Raw genomic sequence first — 19,954 nt, 5'->3', positions numbered from 1 at the left:
TTAAAACTCAATTCAGAAAAATGAAGAGTCATTGGCTGAATATATTTTTTCTGACAAGACACATTCACACTGAGTTCCAATAAATGATGCTAAAGCGTTCATAGATTGTATTTTTAGTCATATAGAGAGAATGTTCCATGAGAATATACGCTTTTCCTTTTCTGAGAATTACTTCCTATAACTTTACACTTTTTGCTCTCTCAGGATCTGTTCCCACATAAGTCATTGGGAGCAGAAGCAGGGCTCCTGTTGAGATTTCTGTAAATGGGTCCAGATGGTGAAATCAGTCAATAAGTGACCAGCTTTCAAGAAGAAAGATGCTTATTCTCCTTTTCTTTTCTGTGGTAAGCAACTAACTCTAAGTTCATCAACATCTGAATTTCTAAAACTGTTTTCATTCCTCATAATATCAGCTAGTGAGCTAATCATTACAAAAAATAGGATATAGATATTCCTAAAAGACTTGTTTCTTGTAACAAAACTCCAAGTTTCTTAAAAGGGAAATGTTTATCACCTTCTCTAGAAGAAAAACCAGATCCACTGTGTTGAGTTTTTGCCTCCGCAATAGCCCAATTTAAGCCGGTTTGCATTGTCCGGTTTTTGAGCTTTCTAAGAAGCAAGAGATAAACAACTTTTGAAAAGTCACAGATTCTTAAAAAGGCAGCAGCCATCTCAAACTGAAAAGATATACTGTATTTGCAAACTGACAGGTTGAATTGAAATCCCTCTGGATAGCTATGTAAAGACAATAAAAAAGTTACAAAAACTGAAAGAAAAAAATCAGGAAAGATAAAGAAGAAATAAAGGAGGAGAAAAAAAGTCCCTAATCTTTTCTGAAGTATCTATGAAATTATTTACATACAAAATATACAAATTTAAAGCAAGCTTTTATAAATTACATTAATATTTTCCCTAGATGAAGACAAACACAAAATTCAAATGCCTGATATATTTCTTATCTGTATGTTCAATATTTTTCCCCTACTGCAAATGAAATGATTATTACAAACAGAATTTAATTCCAGAAAAGATTTTAAATCCTAGATCTCCACATCCCTAACTGGGTGGATGAAATATTGTAGGGGGATGGGAATTGAGGTAAATCTAGGCTAAATCTAGCACCAAAGAAATGATATAAACATTTATTCATTGAAAAATCTTCCTTTAGCATTAATAGAAGAGATAAGGGTTTTGGAAACCAGCTAAAATCAAAGCTGAACAAACCCTTCCTCTGGTAGAAACTGTGATTGCCTATCAGCAATTATAAAAACAATAACACTGACCTTGAATCAGCCTGAAAGGTCTTTGTTCACAATTATATGATCAACTTTATGAATTTTCAAGTTGCTATCTCAGCCACCAATTCAATAAATGCAGAGTCCATCAGTAATCACAAAACAGTTATTTTTAACACATTTGAGAAAATACACACTGCACAGGCACTTTCATATTTTAAATGACAGCCTTTTCAAATTCTTCACAGTACACTTGAAAGGAAGACTTAAGACATGTCGGGTAAACAACAATGAAGCTTCAAAATTACATTCAGTCAAGATTAGAAATAATTTAAATAAATTCTATTTGCAGTCATAGGAAACTAGCAGTCAGCTAAAATGTTTTTTTTTTTCAAAAAGTTTGATGGTTCAGGATTTTACCCTGAAACGCTGTTCTCTCATCTTTAGTATATAATTTCACTTCCTTTCTTTTTATCTTAAACACAATCTCTAGCAACAGTAGAAAATTCCTATTTTTTTTTAAGAGCCCTATGTAATTAACAGAATCAATGTATGTAACCACAGTCAGGTATCATAGCAACACTGCATTGCTGAAAAGTGCTAGAAGACTCTTCAAAACCAGCAAGACTGCCTCACAGAATCACTGGGGAGGAAACAGGCTTCAACATCTGTGGGGGTTGCCATGGCCACAGCCACAAAGCACTCTACACACAAAAAAAGGTATACGCACAGAGAAGATGGGAGGGACGCAGAGGAGAAACTGATCAGAAAAATCAAAACCAAGAAATAATGGAGCTGGCAGTCGACTATAGATACGCAAGAGTCCATATTTTACGCTAATTCTTTCTACTGGGTGTAAAGATTCCAAATTCAACTTCGCTGCCACTGCGAGGAAAATCCGCGAGTCTGGGTTTTGAAATCTTGTCCCCTAAATGCCACGTTTACACCATTTATCACAGGTCTTAATTTGAGACTCAAAGTGAATTGCGTTTAAAACAATATTTAAACTTCCACTTAGAAACCCTTGATCGTCCTTTATAAATCTACAGAAGAGAAAAGAACAGGTTACTATGAACAAGAACCCGATATTGATTTTCCAGCAGTGCAGTAGAGCATCTCCATTCAATGTGCTACTGTCAAAGGCACTCTTGAACAGCTGGAGTCAAATTGCACTATTTACAGCAAGAGCCCTTGTCAAGTGGACCATAAGTATCCTAACAATACACTATTCAAATGGCACTTTGCCACACAAATTGCTGACTTGATGAACAACCTGTGTCAATGACTAAGACCGGTATAAAAGTTTCATTTTTTTATGAGAGGGTTTACATTCACACATTAAGTAGGCTTCCTTTGAAGAGTTATTAGGCTATATATTCTAGACCCGTGGACGCTGGAAATAATTAAAACCTGCTTGAATACATCAAGGGAACTTGACAACATTAATATGGATCTGGTGTTAACTACATTTGTCACACGAGTCTGTGACAGTGTGTGTCTGTGGCTGGCACTCCCCTCTGGCACGTGTAGCACAATGCAGGACTCACGCCAGCCGAGCACCATGAAATAGGAGGCAGCATTCTCCTTTTGTGCCTCTGATTTACATGGACAACCGATGTTTCGATACAAGTCAGGCTTTGAAGTCCTGTGAGGAAATTCACAGTGGCTTCTTTGGACAAGGTGGACAGCTGGAGCCATTAGAAGCAGACTTTCTAAATAAGGTTTGCAACAAAGCTCTGATATGCTCTTCAATTTTCCTATAGATAAGTGTAACTTTTGCATCAGAAAGAAAAGTTTAATAGCCACCAAGTAAAAGAAGGATTATTTTTCATCAAGTGATTATTTTAGCATAAAATGCTAAAGAGAGCTGGGTATTTACCGTCAACAATCTGCATCACTTTGTGTTCAGAAAACAAACCAATTTGTACCTTTCTCTACTGCTTTCTGGTCTGTTTCATAGAAAGATTATTATGTAGGCACTCTAGTTTTAAATTGGGATTGATTAAATCAATTTTCAAAAGAAAAAATTTAATACACTGTTTACAGGAAAAAATATCAATTTATTTTCTTTAAATGTTTTTAGGTTCAATAATAAATATATTTTCTTCCTAAATTATATAAAGTGAGGCAACACATTTTACAAAAAGAAAGTGGTATGTTCTTAAATATTTTAAAAATAATAATAATAATGAATCCCAAGTTAATTAGTTCCTGACCAGAAAATGTCAAATTTTTCATTGGTCATGGACTAGTTAGCCTAATGTAATTATAATTAATTATTTACAAATAAATATTCATTTTTGAATGGGTAAAAATTTGATAATTAAGATATGTAAAAACAGATTTAGGCTAAAACATGCAACTGTAAAACTTTTTACATGTAAAATTTCAGGTGATACCCTGCGGAGAACCCCTGGCACCTACTCTTCCTGAGAAAGGTCTATCAATGCATGTTAGTTTTAAATGGAGAGTAGAAATTCCAACAAAGACAGAACTCGATTCTGAAGTTATCATGAAATTAATGAACAAATGTAATCACAATACAGATACAACCACTCATGCCAAAAGACCTTAAATACCCTGTGTTTACTTTAAGCAGGTAGAACATAATTTTAAAGCTACATTAAGGAGGAGGAAGCAGTCATAATATTCAATATCCTGTGAAACGAAGGAGATTGAGAGGAGGCAGGTATTGGGAGGGATGAGGGAGGATGATGAAAGGATGACATCAGTCAAGATGCATTGTATTTACAAACTGACTTGTTGAATGGTAAGTCCTTTGTAAAACTACTTAATAAAAATATAATTTTTGAAAAGATAAAAAATTCAGGTGATATTTTGCAGTGTCACTATTTAGGAACTTTCTGAGTTTTACTTTGGTTATTTTACAAGTCATAAATTATGTAAGTGTTTCCAGTCTAGTAAGATATAGGTAATCATGGGGATCCAGTTTTCAATTTATGACCTAACAGGGCATCTGCTAAGTTTGACAAGAGGTCACAGCATAAATCTCTAGTAAGATATTTCAGCAAATGGCATCAAAGATGTATCACCCTAAGGTCAGATAAGGGTTAAAAATGTTGATAAAGGCAAGTGTACTTTTATTTGTAATCAGTTGTACACATTTAGTTAAAGATGCCCAAGTAACTGAATTACTTAAAATTCTCATTTAAAACAACACAATGCTGTTGGAAGCTATAATTTACACATCTACTTTTCCACAAAGGATGGTATATATAACACCTACAAATTACTTTTTTAATTGTATTTTATTGTCTGGGTGATGTGTAGAGGAGCTAGAGTTACATTTGTCAGGTAGTGGGTACATTACTTCTTGAACACACTGATACTTCTTTCCATGGTTTTCTCCCACTTTCCCTCCTCTCTCTTGTTGTTTTGTTTTTGGCCAGTCCTGGGGCTTGAACTCAGCACCTGAGCACTGTCTTTGGGCTTTTTCAAGGCTAAGGCTCTACTACTTGAAACACAGCACCACTTCTGGCTTTTTTCAGTGTATTTGGTACCAAGGAGTGGAAGCCAGGTCTTCAGGCATGCTAGGCAAGCAGGCTAACACTAAGCCAAACCCCCGATTCCCCTCTTGCTTTTTGTTGTTGCTGTGTTGTTTTGTTTTTTAAAATTGACCTTGCACCATGTATGCTCTAAAAAAAAGTATAATTCATTTGAAATTTTTTAATTTCATTTTTTTATCAATAAAAACTTTTTACAAAGGCATTTTAATTCAATATATTAGTACAATGCATCTTGACTAATATGCAGTATACTCATAAATTGACATGCACACTTACACTTGGTACAGGTAGTCATGTGTGTGTATGTGTGTGTGTCTATCTGTTCCTGTACTGGGGCTTGAACTCAGGGCCTCATGACCTTAACTTTTTCAGTCAAAGCTAGCCCTCTACCACTTGACCCACATCTCTATTTCTGGCTTTATACTGGTTAATTGAAGATAAGATTGTTACAGAGCTTTCTGCCTTGACTACCTTTAAATAATAGAACTCACATCATGTGAACCACCGGGGCCCATTGTGAATGCAGTCTTTCCAACCAGTGCATACAAGATTCAAACAGATTCCTTTATTAATTTCAGCCACGGAGGGAGGAAAGAAGGAGTTACCAGTATCTCCTCAGCAATTAGTTCAGACAGAATTACCTAGATCACTAACGGGCAAACTGATCAGTGCATCAGCTCTGGCCCCATTACCTGTTTTCATTAGCTGGAGTTGTTTTTGTTGAACATTGCAAATAGTTTCTTTAGTGGTAACTGCAATTACCTCAAATTGTTTTCACAAGTGGTTGTAACACCATTTTGTAATTTCAGAATCATTTTATAAAGAATTTCCCTTACTATACTAACTCCATTAAGTAAAAATACCGTGGTATAGTCAACAAAGATCAGACCTGTAATACCTAATATATTTAGTTTATTTTTTTAGAAAAAGAATTTACATTTCCTGAGCCTGTTCACCATAGTTCAATATAAATAAAATGCAAATCACATTTATAATTTAAACTGCCCAGTATACATTAAAATGAAATATAAAAAGAAAGTATTTCATTTAACCCTGCATATCCAAAACACTCCAACAAACAGTTCTGCCATAGTAGGCAGTAGTTCTGCTCAGTAGGCAAATGTGCTTAATATCTGTTGCTTTAGACAAAGAAGCTGTAATAAGCCAGGCACTGAAGAGCTGCTGGAGACCCGTTCTTAAGGGAATCAGCCATGCAGAAGGAAGGGGCATAACTAGAACATCCAACAGGCCTAAGTGATGGAAGCTCACAAATCTTCCTTATGTTTGAACTCATTTTTATAGACACAAAACTCAGAAAAATTTAAAACCAACCAACAAATAAACCATTCTCCTTAAATATGATGCCAAAATTTCTAAAATGTAGAAATGATTTCAGCAAGGCTGTTTATTCCACGCTTTGAAGCTAAGTTCATCCTGCTGCAATTTAAACAGGTTTTATCTTGTTTTATCCTCAGCTGAACCTAAGAAAAGCAGTTCCCTATCACCAATACAATATTGTATTCCTTTAAATCCTTTAAGACTTTTACCCTCCTCTCCCACTCTCCAAAGATTTTTTTTCTTTGTGGAGTGTCAACTCCTCTAGCATTTCAAATTGGACCCATTTTCCAAATGCTTTCACTGTATTTTCTATTCTCTTTTAAACCTTTCCCTGCATTTGTATGCACTCTACAAATGCAGAAAGAAAAAGTGTATACTATATTCCCAGAGATGGCTAAGGATTGACAAACACAAAGAGCTCACTGTATGGATATAACATGATATTTTGTTTGGATGATTTACATTATTGTCAGGGAATATTTCATGTTCCATTATGACTTACACACTCACTCACTCACTCACGCACACAAACATACATATAAACACACATCTTAGAAATTCTAAATTCCACAGGCATACTACTTCATATAATGAGAAGGGATTTAAAAACATCTTTGAAAGTTTTATATTTAACCAATTTGCAAGCTGGTAAAAATGAGTATGATCTTATTACTCTTAAGATGAAAAGCTAAAAAGCTACATGACAGATAACAGAGAATCTAATATATAACTGGAGAAAATGTAACTGAGAAACACAAATAAAAATAATATTAAGCAACACTATATTCAACAAGAGGTGTACAGGACATACACCAAAGGAAATGTTGGGCCTGTCAAATTTAGTGCTTCCCCATGAAAGAAGAATAAGAGTGGGAGAGAATAAAATAGTACATTTTCTGCATGTATGAACAGGTTGTAATAAAGAACAATTTTAAAAGTACAAAAAAAGATAAAAGAGGGGACAAGAAAAAGGTGACAGGACAACAGAGGGGTGAATATAAGCCAAGTAAATTATATGCATGTATGGAAATATCCAGAAACCTCGCACACTGAACACTACGTGCTAATATAAGAGAACGAAGACAAAAAATAAAAAACAATAAAAAGGAAAGAGTGGATGGAAATGGTTATCTGAGATAAAGGGTACCAACTTGAAAATAAAGTTAAAGACAACCTACAAGTAGGAAAACAAGACCCAGATATTTTATTGCTTCCTGAACTCAAGAAATAAACAAAATTATAAACAGAAAATAAAATTATATAATATATATTTATATATTATATATAATACACACTATATTATAACATATAAAAAGAGTTATACATTATATAATTATGTATAGATATTATATATTTATATAGATTATATAGATATGTTTATATAATATCTACACATAATTATATATGCATAATTATATTTAATATCTAATTATATACAATATAACATATAATATATAATGATTATATATAATATAATCATTACTTAAGGGGTAGCTCTCAGTTTCTCCAAGGAACTCAAATAGCAACCAGTTTGTCCTCTAGGAATTAAGCCAGTAGAAGTAGACCTTGATGAATGAGATTGTTCCTGCACATCCTAGCCATTAGAAATGTCAAAGGACATCCAGTTGTCATCCACCATTCTAGTCCACACTTTGCAATACCCAATGCTCACTGTGGTATGAACAGAGAACCACACATCTATGTTTAGATGGAATGTACAGGAGTCAGCTAGGCTTGTTTAGCATGTATGCTTTGTTTGCCCAACCTCATAATATATGTGATATATTTCCCATCTATGTTCAGTGGTCAGAGTCAAAATTTAATTGTATTTATATGACTGATCTTTAAAAATAACCTTTAGCTAGGAGCTAGGAGCTCATGCCTGTAATCCCAGCTCCTTTGAAAACTGAGATCTGAGGATCACAGCTGGAAGCCAGACTGGGCAAGAAAGTATTTTAAGACTCTCATCTCCAACTAACCACCAGGAAACCTGAAGTGATGCTGTGGCTCAAAGGGGTAGAGGGCTAGCCTTGAGCAAAAAAGCTCAGAGATAGTGTACAGGCTGTGAGTTTAAGTTCCATGACCAAAAAAAAAAAAAAACTATCTTTAGTTTCCGATGATCTAAAATTAACTGACTAAATGAGAGGAGGGAAAAAGCAGCTGCTAATTGGTTTCAGCATCTGAAGGAGGAGGGCATAAGCAAAAGTAGGTAGCTTACACAGAATAGGAAAAGACTACTATTCAATCTTTAGGAATCTCTCATAGTATTTCAGCTTGAATCAAGGAGATGGTAGCCAAAAAGGGCTGGGAATTGACTGCATTTGTCTCTCAGAGCTTAGTGAATGAGCATCTTCCTCTTTGACCTTTATGGCCTTCAAAGAACTCTTCACTATGGTTTTGTACTCTGATCCCACCCCTGCCAGCTTTGCTATGGTGACAAAGGGCTGAATGACTGACACCATTCTGATCACATTCTTCATTGTAAAATAAATAGATGTCTAATTTTTATCTTCAAGTTTTTTAGGTGTTTGGTTAATGTGACTGGGTTCTCAAAGGGTTGGAAAATTCTGGTCTCACTGGCAAAACTAAAGATTTTAAATATCTAAGCAGAAGAATCTAAAGATTATGTTCTGGCACTCAGAATTCCCAGCTATGCTAAACACATGGCTTAGGCAACCTAGTGCCTTTTTCTGATACAGTGGATTGAAGCCAGATCCTCATGTGTTGGGAGCAAGAGTGGAATCAAACCTCATGTATACAAATGCTTTCCCACTAAGCTAAATCCTCAGCCTCTTCGTATTCCTGCTTTCCTACATTTACTAACGTGGCCTAGAAGTTGTGATCTTTCTACCTCAGCCTCCTGAGTATTGAGATTAATAGGTGTGTAGAAGCACACATGGCTTTAGTTGAACATTTTTTTTATGAAAATACTATCATTTTCCCTCTTGTTCTAAATATACACATGATAAAGGACATGATTACATGTCCTTAATAATGACACTTAATGATCTTCATAATACCAACACTGTCACAGAAAATGTTAGCATGTGAAAATCAGCTAAAGCCCGACTTTAAAATTCTACTAATATGTTTTTTAATTTTTGATTAAAATTTAAATTTATAAATGTTAGTCATATAACTGAAATATAAGTTACAAGAAACTACTTTGTATCTGCAATGGTAGGAACAAAATATAGAATATGATTCAGCCATTAAAGTAAAATTTACATCTAGAGGACAGTATTATGAAAATGCTTCCATGAAAAAAGGTCTGATATACACATATCAATATCAGATACAAAATGCTCAGAAGAGAGTTGGAAGTACAAAGATGGAAAGATAGAAAAGAATCTCAAAATGAATCAGATTACTTTATCAAGTTTAGAGATGAAAACTAAAAAAGCTAATCCACGTTTCTGCTCATTTAGATACTCCACTTTGTAAGAAGAAATGCAGACTACATCACTGTGTGTAATTCAGAACCCTCAAAAGCTGCTAAACTTATAGATACCAAATCAAGAGAACTGTCCATTCAATACTCAAATTTTTATGATATCTTTTTGCTTCTTTGCAGTAAGAATTTTGTAAGAGGTCAAATACTCTTCAACTATAAAAGTGAATCCATAGTAGACAATAAAATCCTCCTCCCTTTGAAAACCAGTTGATAAAGTTCTTGGGGCACATAAACTTCATTTGAACTTACCTTACCTGAAGAATCCACCTGCAGACCAGAGCAGGACACTGACCCAAGCTGGTGGGAGCTGGAGGATTTTTGTTCTAGACTTTTGTGCTTATTTGTCTCTGAGGCAACTGAAAGTACTGGCTCAAGCTTCAGAAGCTTTGAATCTTCACAACAATTAAGAATAATTCTTGCTCTTTCTCCTGTCTCATGCCTTTCCAAAGTACCTGGAAAAATAAGATTAGAAATAAATGTTGCATGCAAAATATTTATCCTTACAAATAAGAGAATATAATTCTCTTAACAGAAAAATTGAAATCCTTTTAGTTATCTTGCCTATCCTGGCAAGCAATAAATAAACCAATAAATATACAAACAAATAAAGTCAGCCTGGGAGCTTTTGCTAAATTATTTACATCACCGTCTCATAAAGGCTGAAATGATAGACTTGAAATGTTCATTTTCCTCATGAGTTCTTTCATCCACCGAAAACAGGGCATTTGATAGTCTTTTAATAGTAAAATCCCTTACTTATTATGCAGTATACAAGTGATCAATAACAACTATGAAATACTGTACTGCTGTCACCTAGTGTTTCAATTCACAACCACCACAATATCCACAGCATTTTGAGTTCCCAGCCTTAAACTGTTTCTATTGCTAAGATATAATTTTAATGATTAGGATATCATCATTGCTGATTTGTCCTATATCCTTTTGTCATAACTTGTTAGTTTTGTTGGTCTTTATAATCACCACAATGGTATTAGAAGATCAACAGACAATGCTTTGCACTGTCAGAAAGCCCAATTTGAAGTTAAAAAGAATAAGCATCAAATAGGAGAGAAATTATCAGACAGCCAAAAGTCAAGTGGTTTAACTCACTGAAATTTCAGTGAGTAAATTAATCATCACCACAATCACCCATCAGTTATGATTTCATTTGTATTGCTATTGATATATTGATAGAACCTATATACAACTGAGTAAAAATGCTAAAGGAAGTTTGAAAGGGACTTCCCCAATTCCTCCCCACCTTATCCCCCCATGGCCTGCTAGGAAACTCCCTCCCTTTCCCTTGTCTTCAGAGCAGTGCACCAGAAACCCACCCAGATGATAGGCCCCTTCAAACAGCAAAGGTGTCAGTGGTTGTCCCAGCCATCAATCAACCATGTTGAATTCCATTGGCCATCTGTGTATGGCCAGCCCAACCACATGGCTGGGGCCTATAAAAGTAGCCTGTAAGATTAGGCGGGCCACTCTCTCACTCACATCTTAGAGACGACCCTGACCGATCAGTGTAATTCTCGTTGCTAGGCGCAGAATAACACTCTGTTTAACTTCCACTTTTGTGTCAGACTCGTTCCTTTGATCACGGACCCTAATATTAACTTTGTATGTAATACTAAAATATTATAATAAAAATACCATAATGCTGAACTAATACTAAAACTTTGTACATAATGCTAAAATACTGGGGTAGAGGGAAGGAAAGTGGGAGAAAAACATGGAAAGGGGTAACAATGTTTGGGAAGTAATGTACTCATTACTTTACGAATATAACTGTAATACCTCTATATATCACCCTGACAATAAAATTAAAATAATAACACTAAAATACTAAAATATTTTCCTACCGGTGAGGAAAAAAGCTTTATCATTTAAGAGCTTCTTCTTATTTGTACTGCTAAGCAAAGGTCAAGTGAAGTCATCACTAAAGAAAATAGTAGCACAATAGAATTCTATGCTACCGTCAGAAAGAATGACATCGCCCCACTCATAAGGAAACGGAAACACTTGGAAAAAATCCTATTAAGAGAATTAAGCTAGATCCAAAGGAACATAGGCTCAAAGGTTTCCCTGATTTGTAATAATTAGTACACATCTAGGACTCTCCTAGCAGAGGATTACAATAATTCAAAACCTTTGTACACAGGTCATATAGGATGAGACTAAAGGAAAGAAACTCAGATATGGAAACAAGAGCTTTATTTTGTGTGATTATTGTTCTTAATGTACTATGTTATGTCTCTTCTCTTTTTTTTTTGCCCTTATGGTTCATCTCATATTGTTACTGTCTCTGAGTTGGTTACATGGTGTGTTGTACATACGTTTATTTGTTTATTTGAAATAGGAAAGGGAAAGGGAGAAAACAAGATGATTGGGAAACAATGATAAAAACCTCAATGTGTCTCAATGTGTCAGAAGAAATACACCTACTACCTGACAAATGTAACTGTAACCCCTCTCTATAAATTATCTCGATAATAAAAAAATGTAAAAAAAAAAGAAAATAGTAAGCAAGCAAATGTGTAGAGTACTTTGACTTTAGATTAGAAGATAGATATGAAGATTGTGATTATTCAACACTTTTCCATTTTTCTTTCCTTGAAAGAAACTAAATAACCATCAGTTGGTAGTTTGGACATGAAGCTACTAAAACAGGCAGATGTTTAGTTTTCAGTATCCTCACAATATTTTTCCATTGAACATTCACAAATGGATATCTCTTAATATAAAACACATAAACATATCCTTCTAAGCTTTTCTGATATTGAAAAAACACAAGAACATGAGGATTTTTTTTAAATCATTTGAACTTTTAAATTTAAGTCTCCAAAGTAAGTGCAAAAATAACTACCACCATTGAGAATATGAAGACAAGAAAGTGGGGGTGGAATGCAGTTATAAAATTTAATGCATATGCTATGATGTTAAGAAAATTGAGACAAGAATGATAAAAGGGATGACACCAATCAAGATGCAAAGATACATTAGCTGACTTGTCAAATGGTTAATTCTTTTGTACAATGAGTAACTCTGAACCAGTTTGACCCTAACAAAGAGAGATGTATACAACACATGATTGAAATAATGTTGAAAATCAGAATACCATCTCTTCTTCTATATACCTATAACGAATACCAAATACACAAACACACAAAATCTATAGCCAGGCATGCATAATCCTCACTTCTCTCATCCCTAGCTTCTCTGGAGGCTGAGATATGAGGACCAAGATTCAAAGCCAGCTAAGGAAGCAAAGATTCAGACTCATCTCCAATTAACAAGTAAAAAGCATGAAGTACAACTCATGGCTCCAGTGGTAGAGTGTCAGCATTGAGGGAAAAAAAAGCTCAGGAAAATACTCAGGCCCTGAGGTAAGGCCTCAGATGTACATACATATAGTAAAAGAAAAAAAAGGGAAACAAAAAACACTGAATTGTACAATTCATTTCAATAAGTAGTGTGCATGTCCATTTTTCTATTAATATGAGTTTTGATAAAATTGAATTGTACACTATTCTATAGGCTGTTGCACTCAAAGAATTCAGACTTTGAAGCATTTTAAATTTTTAGATTCGGGACACTCAGGTGATGAAGTTTGTATTAAAACACTCCCAAATCTGAAACCTAAAAGGTATCTTCCAAGCATTTTTCTTCTTTTTTTTCATATATTTTTATTGTAATTAATAGAAGGGTTACATTATATTCGCCAGATAGAAGGTGCATTAATTCACATACATTGACACCCTTTCTCATGTCTTGGTCCCCATTTCACTCCTCCCCCCGACCCCCACCCCTCATCTTGTTTTCCTCCCTTCCCTATCCTATTTCAATAACCAAATACAAATATATCCAATATATCAGATAACAAAGTGAGATACTGTAACAATATGAGATAACCAAGGGACAGCAAAAGAGATGAGAGATAACAGTACATTAAGGACAACAATCACTCATTATATGGTTTTTGTTTCTATATCCTAGAGGTCCTTTCATTTAGAGTCATACTATATGGCCTTATGTATCTACGTTTTGCTCTTTTGCAAATCTCTGCTAGGAGAGCCCAAGGTTTCTACTGATTATGACAAATGAGGAAGACCATTGAGCCTATGTTCCTTTGAGTCTGGCCTACTTCACTTAATATTTTTCCCAAGTCTTTCCATTTCCTAATAAATGGGGCAATGTCATTCTTTCTGACAGCAGCATAGAATTCCACTGTGTATAAATACCACATCTTGTTAATCCACTCATCAACTGAGGGACCTCTGGGTTGGTTCCATATCTTTGCTATGGTAAAGAGTGCTGCAATGAACATCGTTGTGCTAGTGGATTTAGTATGTCCTTGTTTCTGAATGATTGGGTAAATGCCAAGTAGTGGAATTGCTGGGTCATAGGGGAGCTCTATGTTTAGTCTTTTGAGGAACTGCCATACTGCTTTCCATAGTGGTTGAACAAGTTTGCACTCCCACCAACAGTGTAGTCGTGATCCCTCCTGGCCACATCCCCTCCAGCATCTGTTGTTATTAGTTTTCTTGATCCTGGCCATTCCTGAGGTGGAATCTTAGAGTTGTTTTGATTTGCATTTCTTTTGTGACCAGAGATGTCGAGCATTTCTTCATGTGTCTATAGGCCATTTTTATTTCTTCTTCAGAGAAGACTAAGTCTTTGGCCCATCTTTTAAAGGGATGGTTGTTTCTTTGGAGATTAGTTTTGGAGTGCTTCAATTTTTTGAGCTGGTGATATATTTTAGATATGAGGCCTTTGTCCATTGTTTGGTTGGTAAAGATCTTCTCCCACTCTATAGGCTTCCTAATTAATTTAGTAGCTATGTCCTTTGCCATACAAAAGCTCCGCAGTTTAATGCAGTCACACTTATCCAGCCTTTCTCTGATTTGTTGTGATTCTTGGTCCTTATTAAGGAAGTTTCAACCTGTGCCAAGGAGGCCTAGTGTATCTCCTATTCCTTCTTGTAAAGTTTTCAGTATGTTGGCTTTTACCTTGAGGTCTTTGATCCATTTGGAATTAATTCCAGTGCAAGATCTAACTTTAGTTCTCTACGGGTGCTTAACCAGTTCTAGCAGCACCACTTGTTGAAGAGGTTGTCTTTCTTCCATTCTATTTTTTTGGCTCCCTTGTCAAAGATTAGGTGGCCATAGGTCTGTGGTTTAATATCTGGGTCCTCAGTTCTGTTCCATTGGTCTTCAGGCCTGTTCTTGTGCCAGTACCAAGCTGTTTTGATAATTATAGCTCTGTCATAGAGTCTAAAGTTTGGTATTGAAATTCCTCCAGCGCTGTTCTTTCTGCTAAGAAGTGTTTTTGCTATACAGGGTCTTTTATTATTCCATATGAAATTTTGGATTGCCTCTTCTATTTCTTTAAAGAATGACATCTCCCAAGCATTTTAAATAAGAGATTCTCAATCTTTGGTTCATGAAATAATGGACGCATGAGAAAAGTGTAAGAAACATGAGAAACAAGTAGTTAGGCAACTAATAGAAACTGATAGAAAGTGATGAGATAAATTTGACTGATCCAGAATTGTTCATGTCTGTCTAAGTCAGTGCACAGGAAAAAAGGAACAGCTAAGACCTCTTTGTGGATTCCTAGAAGAACATGGAGGATATCTTTACATTGTTTTCATACGTGTCTTGTTTTTACTATCAAAGCAAGGCATCTGACAGCATCCCTCATCAAACCTCTTGAAGCCAGAGGTCTATGATCACATGTGCAGTCCTGTGTCAGCTGATGTGTCCCTTTCTATCAAGATGGCAGAGGGTAGCTTCACTGTAGGGTGAGTCAGAGCTGATTCTCTGAATCAGTGTATCAAATCTTGCTTTCAGTACTACTGGTTGCATGGCCTTTAGCAAGGTTATTTAGGTCACTGTGCCTCAGTCTCTTCTCTAAACAATGAGGATCACAACTTTTACCTCACAGGGTCACTAAAGGTTCCCTTAATCAGACATCTGAACAATCCTTTGAGTTTGGGCACACATAGCAGAGGTTCTACTTAGCCCCTTGTGAGCTATTTAACCACTGTCCATGGCTCTCTAGCTTTGGACTGTGACTGATCACTGGCCTCAATCAAGGTCATTGGTCTTCTGGCTGCCTGGAGCCCCCACTGTCTTCTAAATGAGGCTTGATTTTCCATAGACAGCCTGGCCTCCAAGGCTAGGTGATAATCAAAATCCAAGTCGAATTATAGATTTGACTTATTTTTAAATCCTTTGCTGTAAAGCAGAATGGGGCATAGCATAAATTAAAGGCTAAATAAGACTCCTTAATGGACTATATGACACCAGCAACTTGACGAATGATGTTTTTCAACTGTAGTTAAAGCTTGGGATTAAGAAAGGGTATCAATGTTTGTGAAGTTATGCACCTTCTATCTGGTGAATATAATATATCCCTTCTATTAATCACAAAATATTTAAAAAAAACAACTTGGGATTAAATCTAAACTCCTGACCTACAAGTCCTACTCACCCATACCTTCTTCACTATGTTTATAAATGAGATTTCCTTTTCCTTTCCTTAGAAACCATCAAATCCTTTTATATCTGCTCCATCTCATCTTAGATATTCTCTAAGAAGGCCCATCTAAAGCAAGTTCTTCTCTTGTCTTGCATTATTTTCTACCTCAATTTCCTTAAAGCATTCAGGACATTTCCCATTTGTGTATTTTAGTTTCTTGTTTAGATTCTAGGCTACTTCCACACCCAACACTAGCTTCTGTTTGACAAGTTTGTGTTCTTTATATGTGGAACAAAGTAGGGTAAAATAAATAGTCCCTTAATGAATGGATTGGTCAAATTTTACCCTTTCCTTGTATGAAATAGAAAGGGCAGATGCAAAGCATCCAGAGCACAAATGGGTCTCGGTGTGATATGAATTAACACCAACTATGATCATTATACATTTGGACCCAGATTCCAGAGACTGTATATATAAGACAAGGTGGCATTTAAAATCCTAAGGCAGATACCAGGCCCAACTCCCAGCCACAGCCATTACCAATGCCCTAAGAATTGAGAACTGGAGGCATTCGTGTCAGTCTCTAAGTAGGTCATGTTACCTTGACCTGTACGCTCCCTCACCATTTCTTCCTCAGTACAGGATGAGCTAGTTAAAGCAGAGAAAAATAAGAAAATGCATAGAATGAAGAGATGGAGAAAGGAAATCAGAGGAGAGGTCAGAAGGGATGGGGAACTTAAAATTTCTAATTTTGTTTCTATTCCTTTTCTAAAAACTATCACCCTTAAGGTCTGTGCAACACACCTCTGGCAAAACACTACAAATATTTCCTTCTGATTGAAAAACAACTTTACTTGGCTCCTTCTGCCTGTTAGCGACCTAATGGGCCCTGACCAAGACAGAAATGTTTCCACTGTGGTCCAGGACAAGTTTGACGACAGCTATTGAAATATACATCATCCAACACTCCAGGTAGACATCTCAGCAGAGAGACAGAGGTCATGCACTATCAGCAGATGAGCAAGGAAAGAAGGAATCTGGAGTAATCTAGCTCAAATACTAGCTGCACAAAATAGAACAGAAAGGAGGATGATTCCTAAACCACTAAAATGTGATACTCTGTCCTGTAAATTCATCAGGAACATCCATATTCATAGGGCACTATTGGCTTTTGTTTGTTTTTTCATGGGCAAGTAATTGCAAGCTATTCGGGAGGTTGAGATTTAAGGATTATGATTTGAAGCCAGCCTAGGCAAAATGTCTTCAAGACTCTTGCCTCAATTAACCACCTAAAAAATCCAGAAGCAGAGGTGTGGCCAAAAGGGTAGATTTCCGTCCTTATATGGAAAAAGCCAATGAGCATTCAAGGCCCTGATTTCAAGCTACAATACCAGCACATAAAAAAAGGCAAATAACTTTCCGCCATCTTTCCGTGCCGCCATCATGGTGCGCATGAACGTCCTGGCTGATGCCCTCAAGAGCATCAACAATGCTGAGAAGAGAGGCAAGCGCCAGGTCCTCATCAGGCCATGCTCCAAAGTCATCGTCCGGTTTCTCACTGTGATGATGAAGCATGGCTACATTGGCAAGTTTGAAATCATTGATGACCACAGAGCTGGGAAAATTGTTGTGAACCTCACTGGCAGGTTAAACAAGTGTGGAGTAATCAGCCCCCGATTTGATGTACAGCTAAAAGACCTTGAAAAATGGCAGAATAATCTGCTCCCATCCCGTCAGTTTGGCTTCATTGTACTGACCACTTCAGCTGGCATCATGGACCATGAAGAAGCAAGACGGAAACACACAGGAGGGAAAATCCTGGGATTCTTTTTCTAGGGATTAACACATGCATATAAATAAAATGCCTCAGTGGAAAAAAAAAGGCAAATAATCACCTTATGATATACCTGTTGTGAAATCTGATTGTGAAGTATCATTCTACCTTAAAGTAATATTCATGTATCACAAGAGATTCTGCCTCCCACTGTGGTACAAGAGTAGGGAATAAGAAAATCATCCATGTAAATATGACTTGTAGATGTAATAGTCCTTAATATCCACAGAGAGAAAAATTATAGCTGGGTGTGGTGGCTCACACCTGTAATCCTAACTACTCAGGAGGTTGAACTCTGAGGATTCAGTTCAAAGCCAGCCCTGGCATAAAAAGTCCATGAGACTCTAGTTTCCAATTAACTGCCAGAAAACTTGAAGTGGTACTGCGGTTTAAGTCACAGAGCACTAGTCTTGAGATGAACAGCTCACAGACAATGCCCAGGCCCAGAGTTCAAGCGCTATGACTGACCAAAAGAAAAAAAAAAGGAAGCCCAGCATTTAAATACTTTTACTTACTGTAAAAATATCAGAATTTGCTCAGTGTTGTAACCATGTGATTAATAATATACATATTTACATTAAAATCTTAACAAAAAGAACATGCAAATATATCTGTTACAAATGTGGATCTTTTCTCCATCAGAAGGCATTTTCTAATGTAATCCACCTCATTACTGGGCAGTATCTAAGAACAGCTACATTTCAAATTAATTCCAAAGTAGAAAAGGTTTGGGACCTCACTAGCCCATTTGGAAGTCAAATTCATACAAGCAGGCTTCGACCAAGAGCTTATGGGTAGTTATCATCAAATTCCCTGATTCATGGAATTTGAGCATTGGGCTCTTTTGAGATTTATCATTTATCTTTGCTTACACTGAAGTTCGCTGACTTGCTTGCAGAAGTGTGTAGACATCGACCCACTGCCCACTTCCTAACAAAACCATTTCCCAGTTACTGCATTTTACACCAGAGTCTTGGAGATAACCAACTAGAAAGAAATGCAAGTGTAAGGAAAGGAATGAATATACAAAGATCAAATTGCAAGGAAAGGAATGAATATACAAAGATCAAAGTAAGCACAAAGATACTTATTTTCATTCTTAACTATATTTGAATAGAATAAATTCAGCCATAAGACAAAATATGGAAGATGGGGCTCATTTTTACACTATAGGAAGGCCATAATGTGATAACAAACTCATGATTGGCTTCACATCTATCTTCTATGCCTGAAGGGTACAGAATGTATTTTTTAAAAGTCCCTGACCACTGACCTTAACCCCTGGCTCTAACACAGCCTGCAGACATTCAGAGCAACATTTGGCTTTCATCAGCAGGGCCATGTTCAACCCTCATATCTAATTCAAACCACCAAACTCCAGAATGACAAGATGGGGGAGACAGAAGGAGAAAAAAGGACAGAAAGTATATCAAGAATTAAAATTGGCAACATATAGAATTACAGATAATGCCTTAACTTTTAACAGATTTCAAATATTTTCTTGGTAAGATTTGCTAAACCCATGTTTACAGAGCATATATCTACTATGAATAATTTGTCATCATTAACCTCACTTTGGAAATAAAGACAATTTGTAAAAAGTATGTTCTATATTAAAATGCAAAGAGTATGCTGATATTTCTAATTCTCTGTCATATCTAAACATAAAAATTATCCTGCTTTTGTGTATTACAAAAATATTTGCTGTGTATGTTTGAAATGTTATATCAAGTGTCTTGGTTCATCTTCCTTTGCCCTTCATTAAAGGTTAGATCATTTGTTAGATATGGTCTCCTTGAAGTGATTTGGGTTTATTATTTCTTTCACTTCAGGCACCAATTCATTTAATTAGGTTATTATCTTTCTGAGTTATCTGAAGTTTTCAATGGGAAGAGGAAGGGTTCTGAGAAAGCAAAGATTGAGGTAAGGGACCAGGCAAGTGATGAAGGTCTTGAAAGTTTTGCTTTTCAATTTTTTTGGAGGAGGAAGATAGGGTAGCGATAGGAGCATGAACCATTATTGACTGACATCAACTTTCCAGGCTGTATTTGCTGTATGCAAATAAACATGGGTGACCACAGCC

At 36.0% G+C, this 19,954-nt stretch overlaps 1 protein-coding gene and 1 pseudogene across 1 annotated transcript in view; one reads left to right on the top strand and one right to left on the bottom strand.

Annotated features, from left to right (window-relative positions):
- Wdr72 (WD repeat domain 72) overlaps positions 1–19,954 on the bottom strand; it is a 176,730-nt gene that overhangs the window by 92,616 nt on the left and 64,160 nt on the right. The window contains exon 15 of the mRNA XM_090358381.1: positions 9,804–10,006. Coding sequence (XP_090214507.1) covers positions 9,804–10,006 — 203 coding nt within the window. The remainder of the gene's footprint in view (positions 1–9,803; positions 10,007–19,954) is intronic.
- On the top strand, positions 17,459–17,919 carry LOC150046452 (small ribosomal subunit protein uS8 pseudogene; annotated as a pseudogene).

Source organism: Megascapheus bottae, chromosome 25 (genome assembly GCF_031878675.1).
Source record: "Megascapheus bottae isolate mThoBot1 chromosome 25, mThoBot2.hap1, whole genome shotgun sequence".
NCBI classification, from domain to species: domain Eukaryota; kingdom Metazoa; phylum Chordata; class Mammalia; order Rodentia; family Geomyidae; genus Megascapheus; species Megascapheus bottae.
Note: the sequence above shows the minus strand (reverse complement) of the source record. Positions and strands in the feature narration are given on the sequence as shown.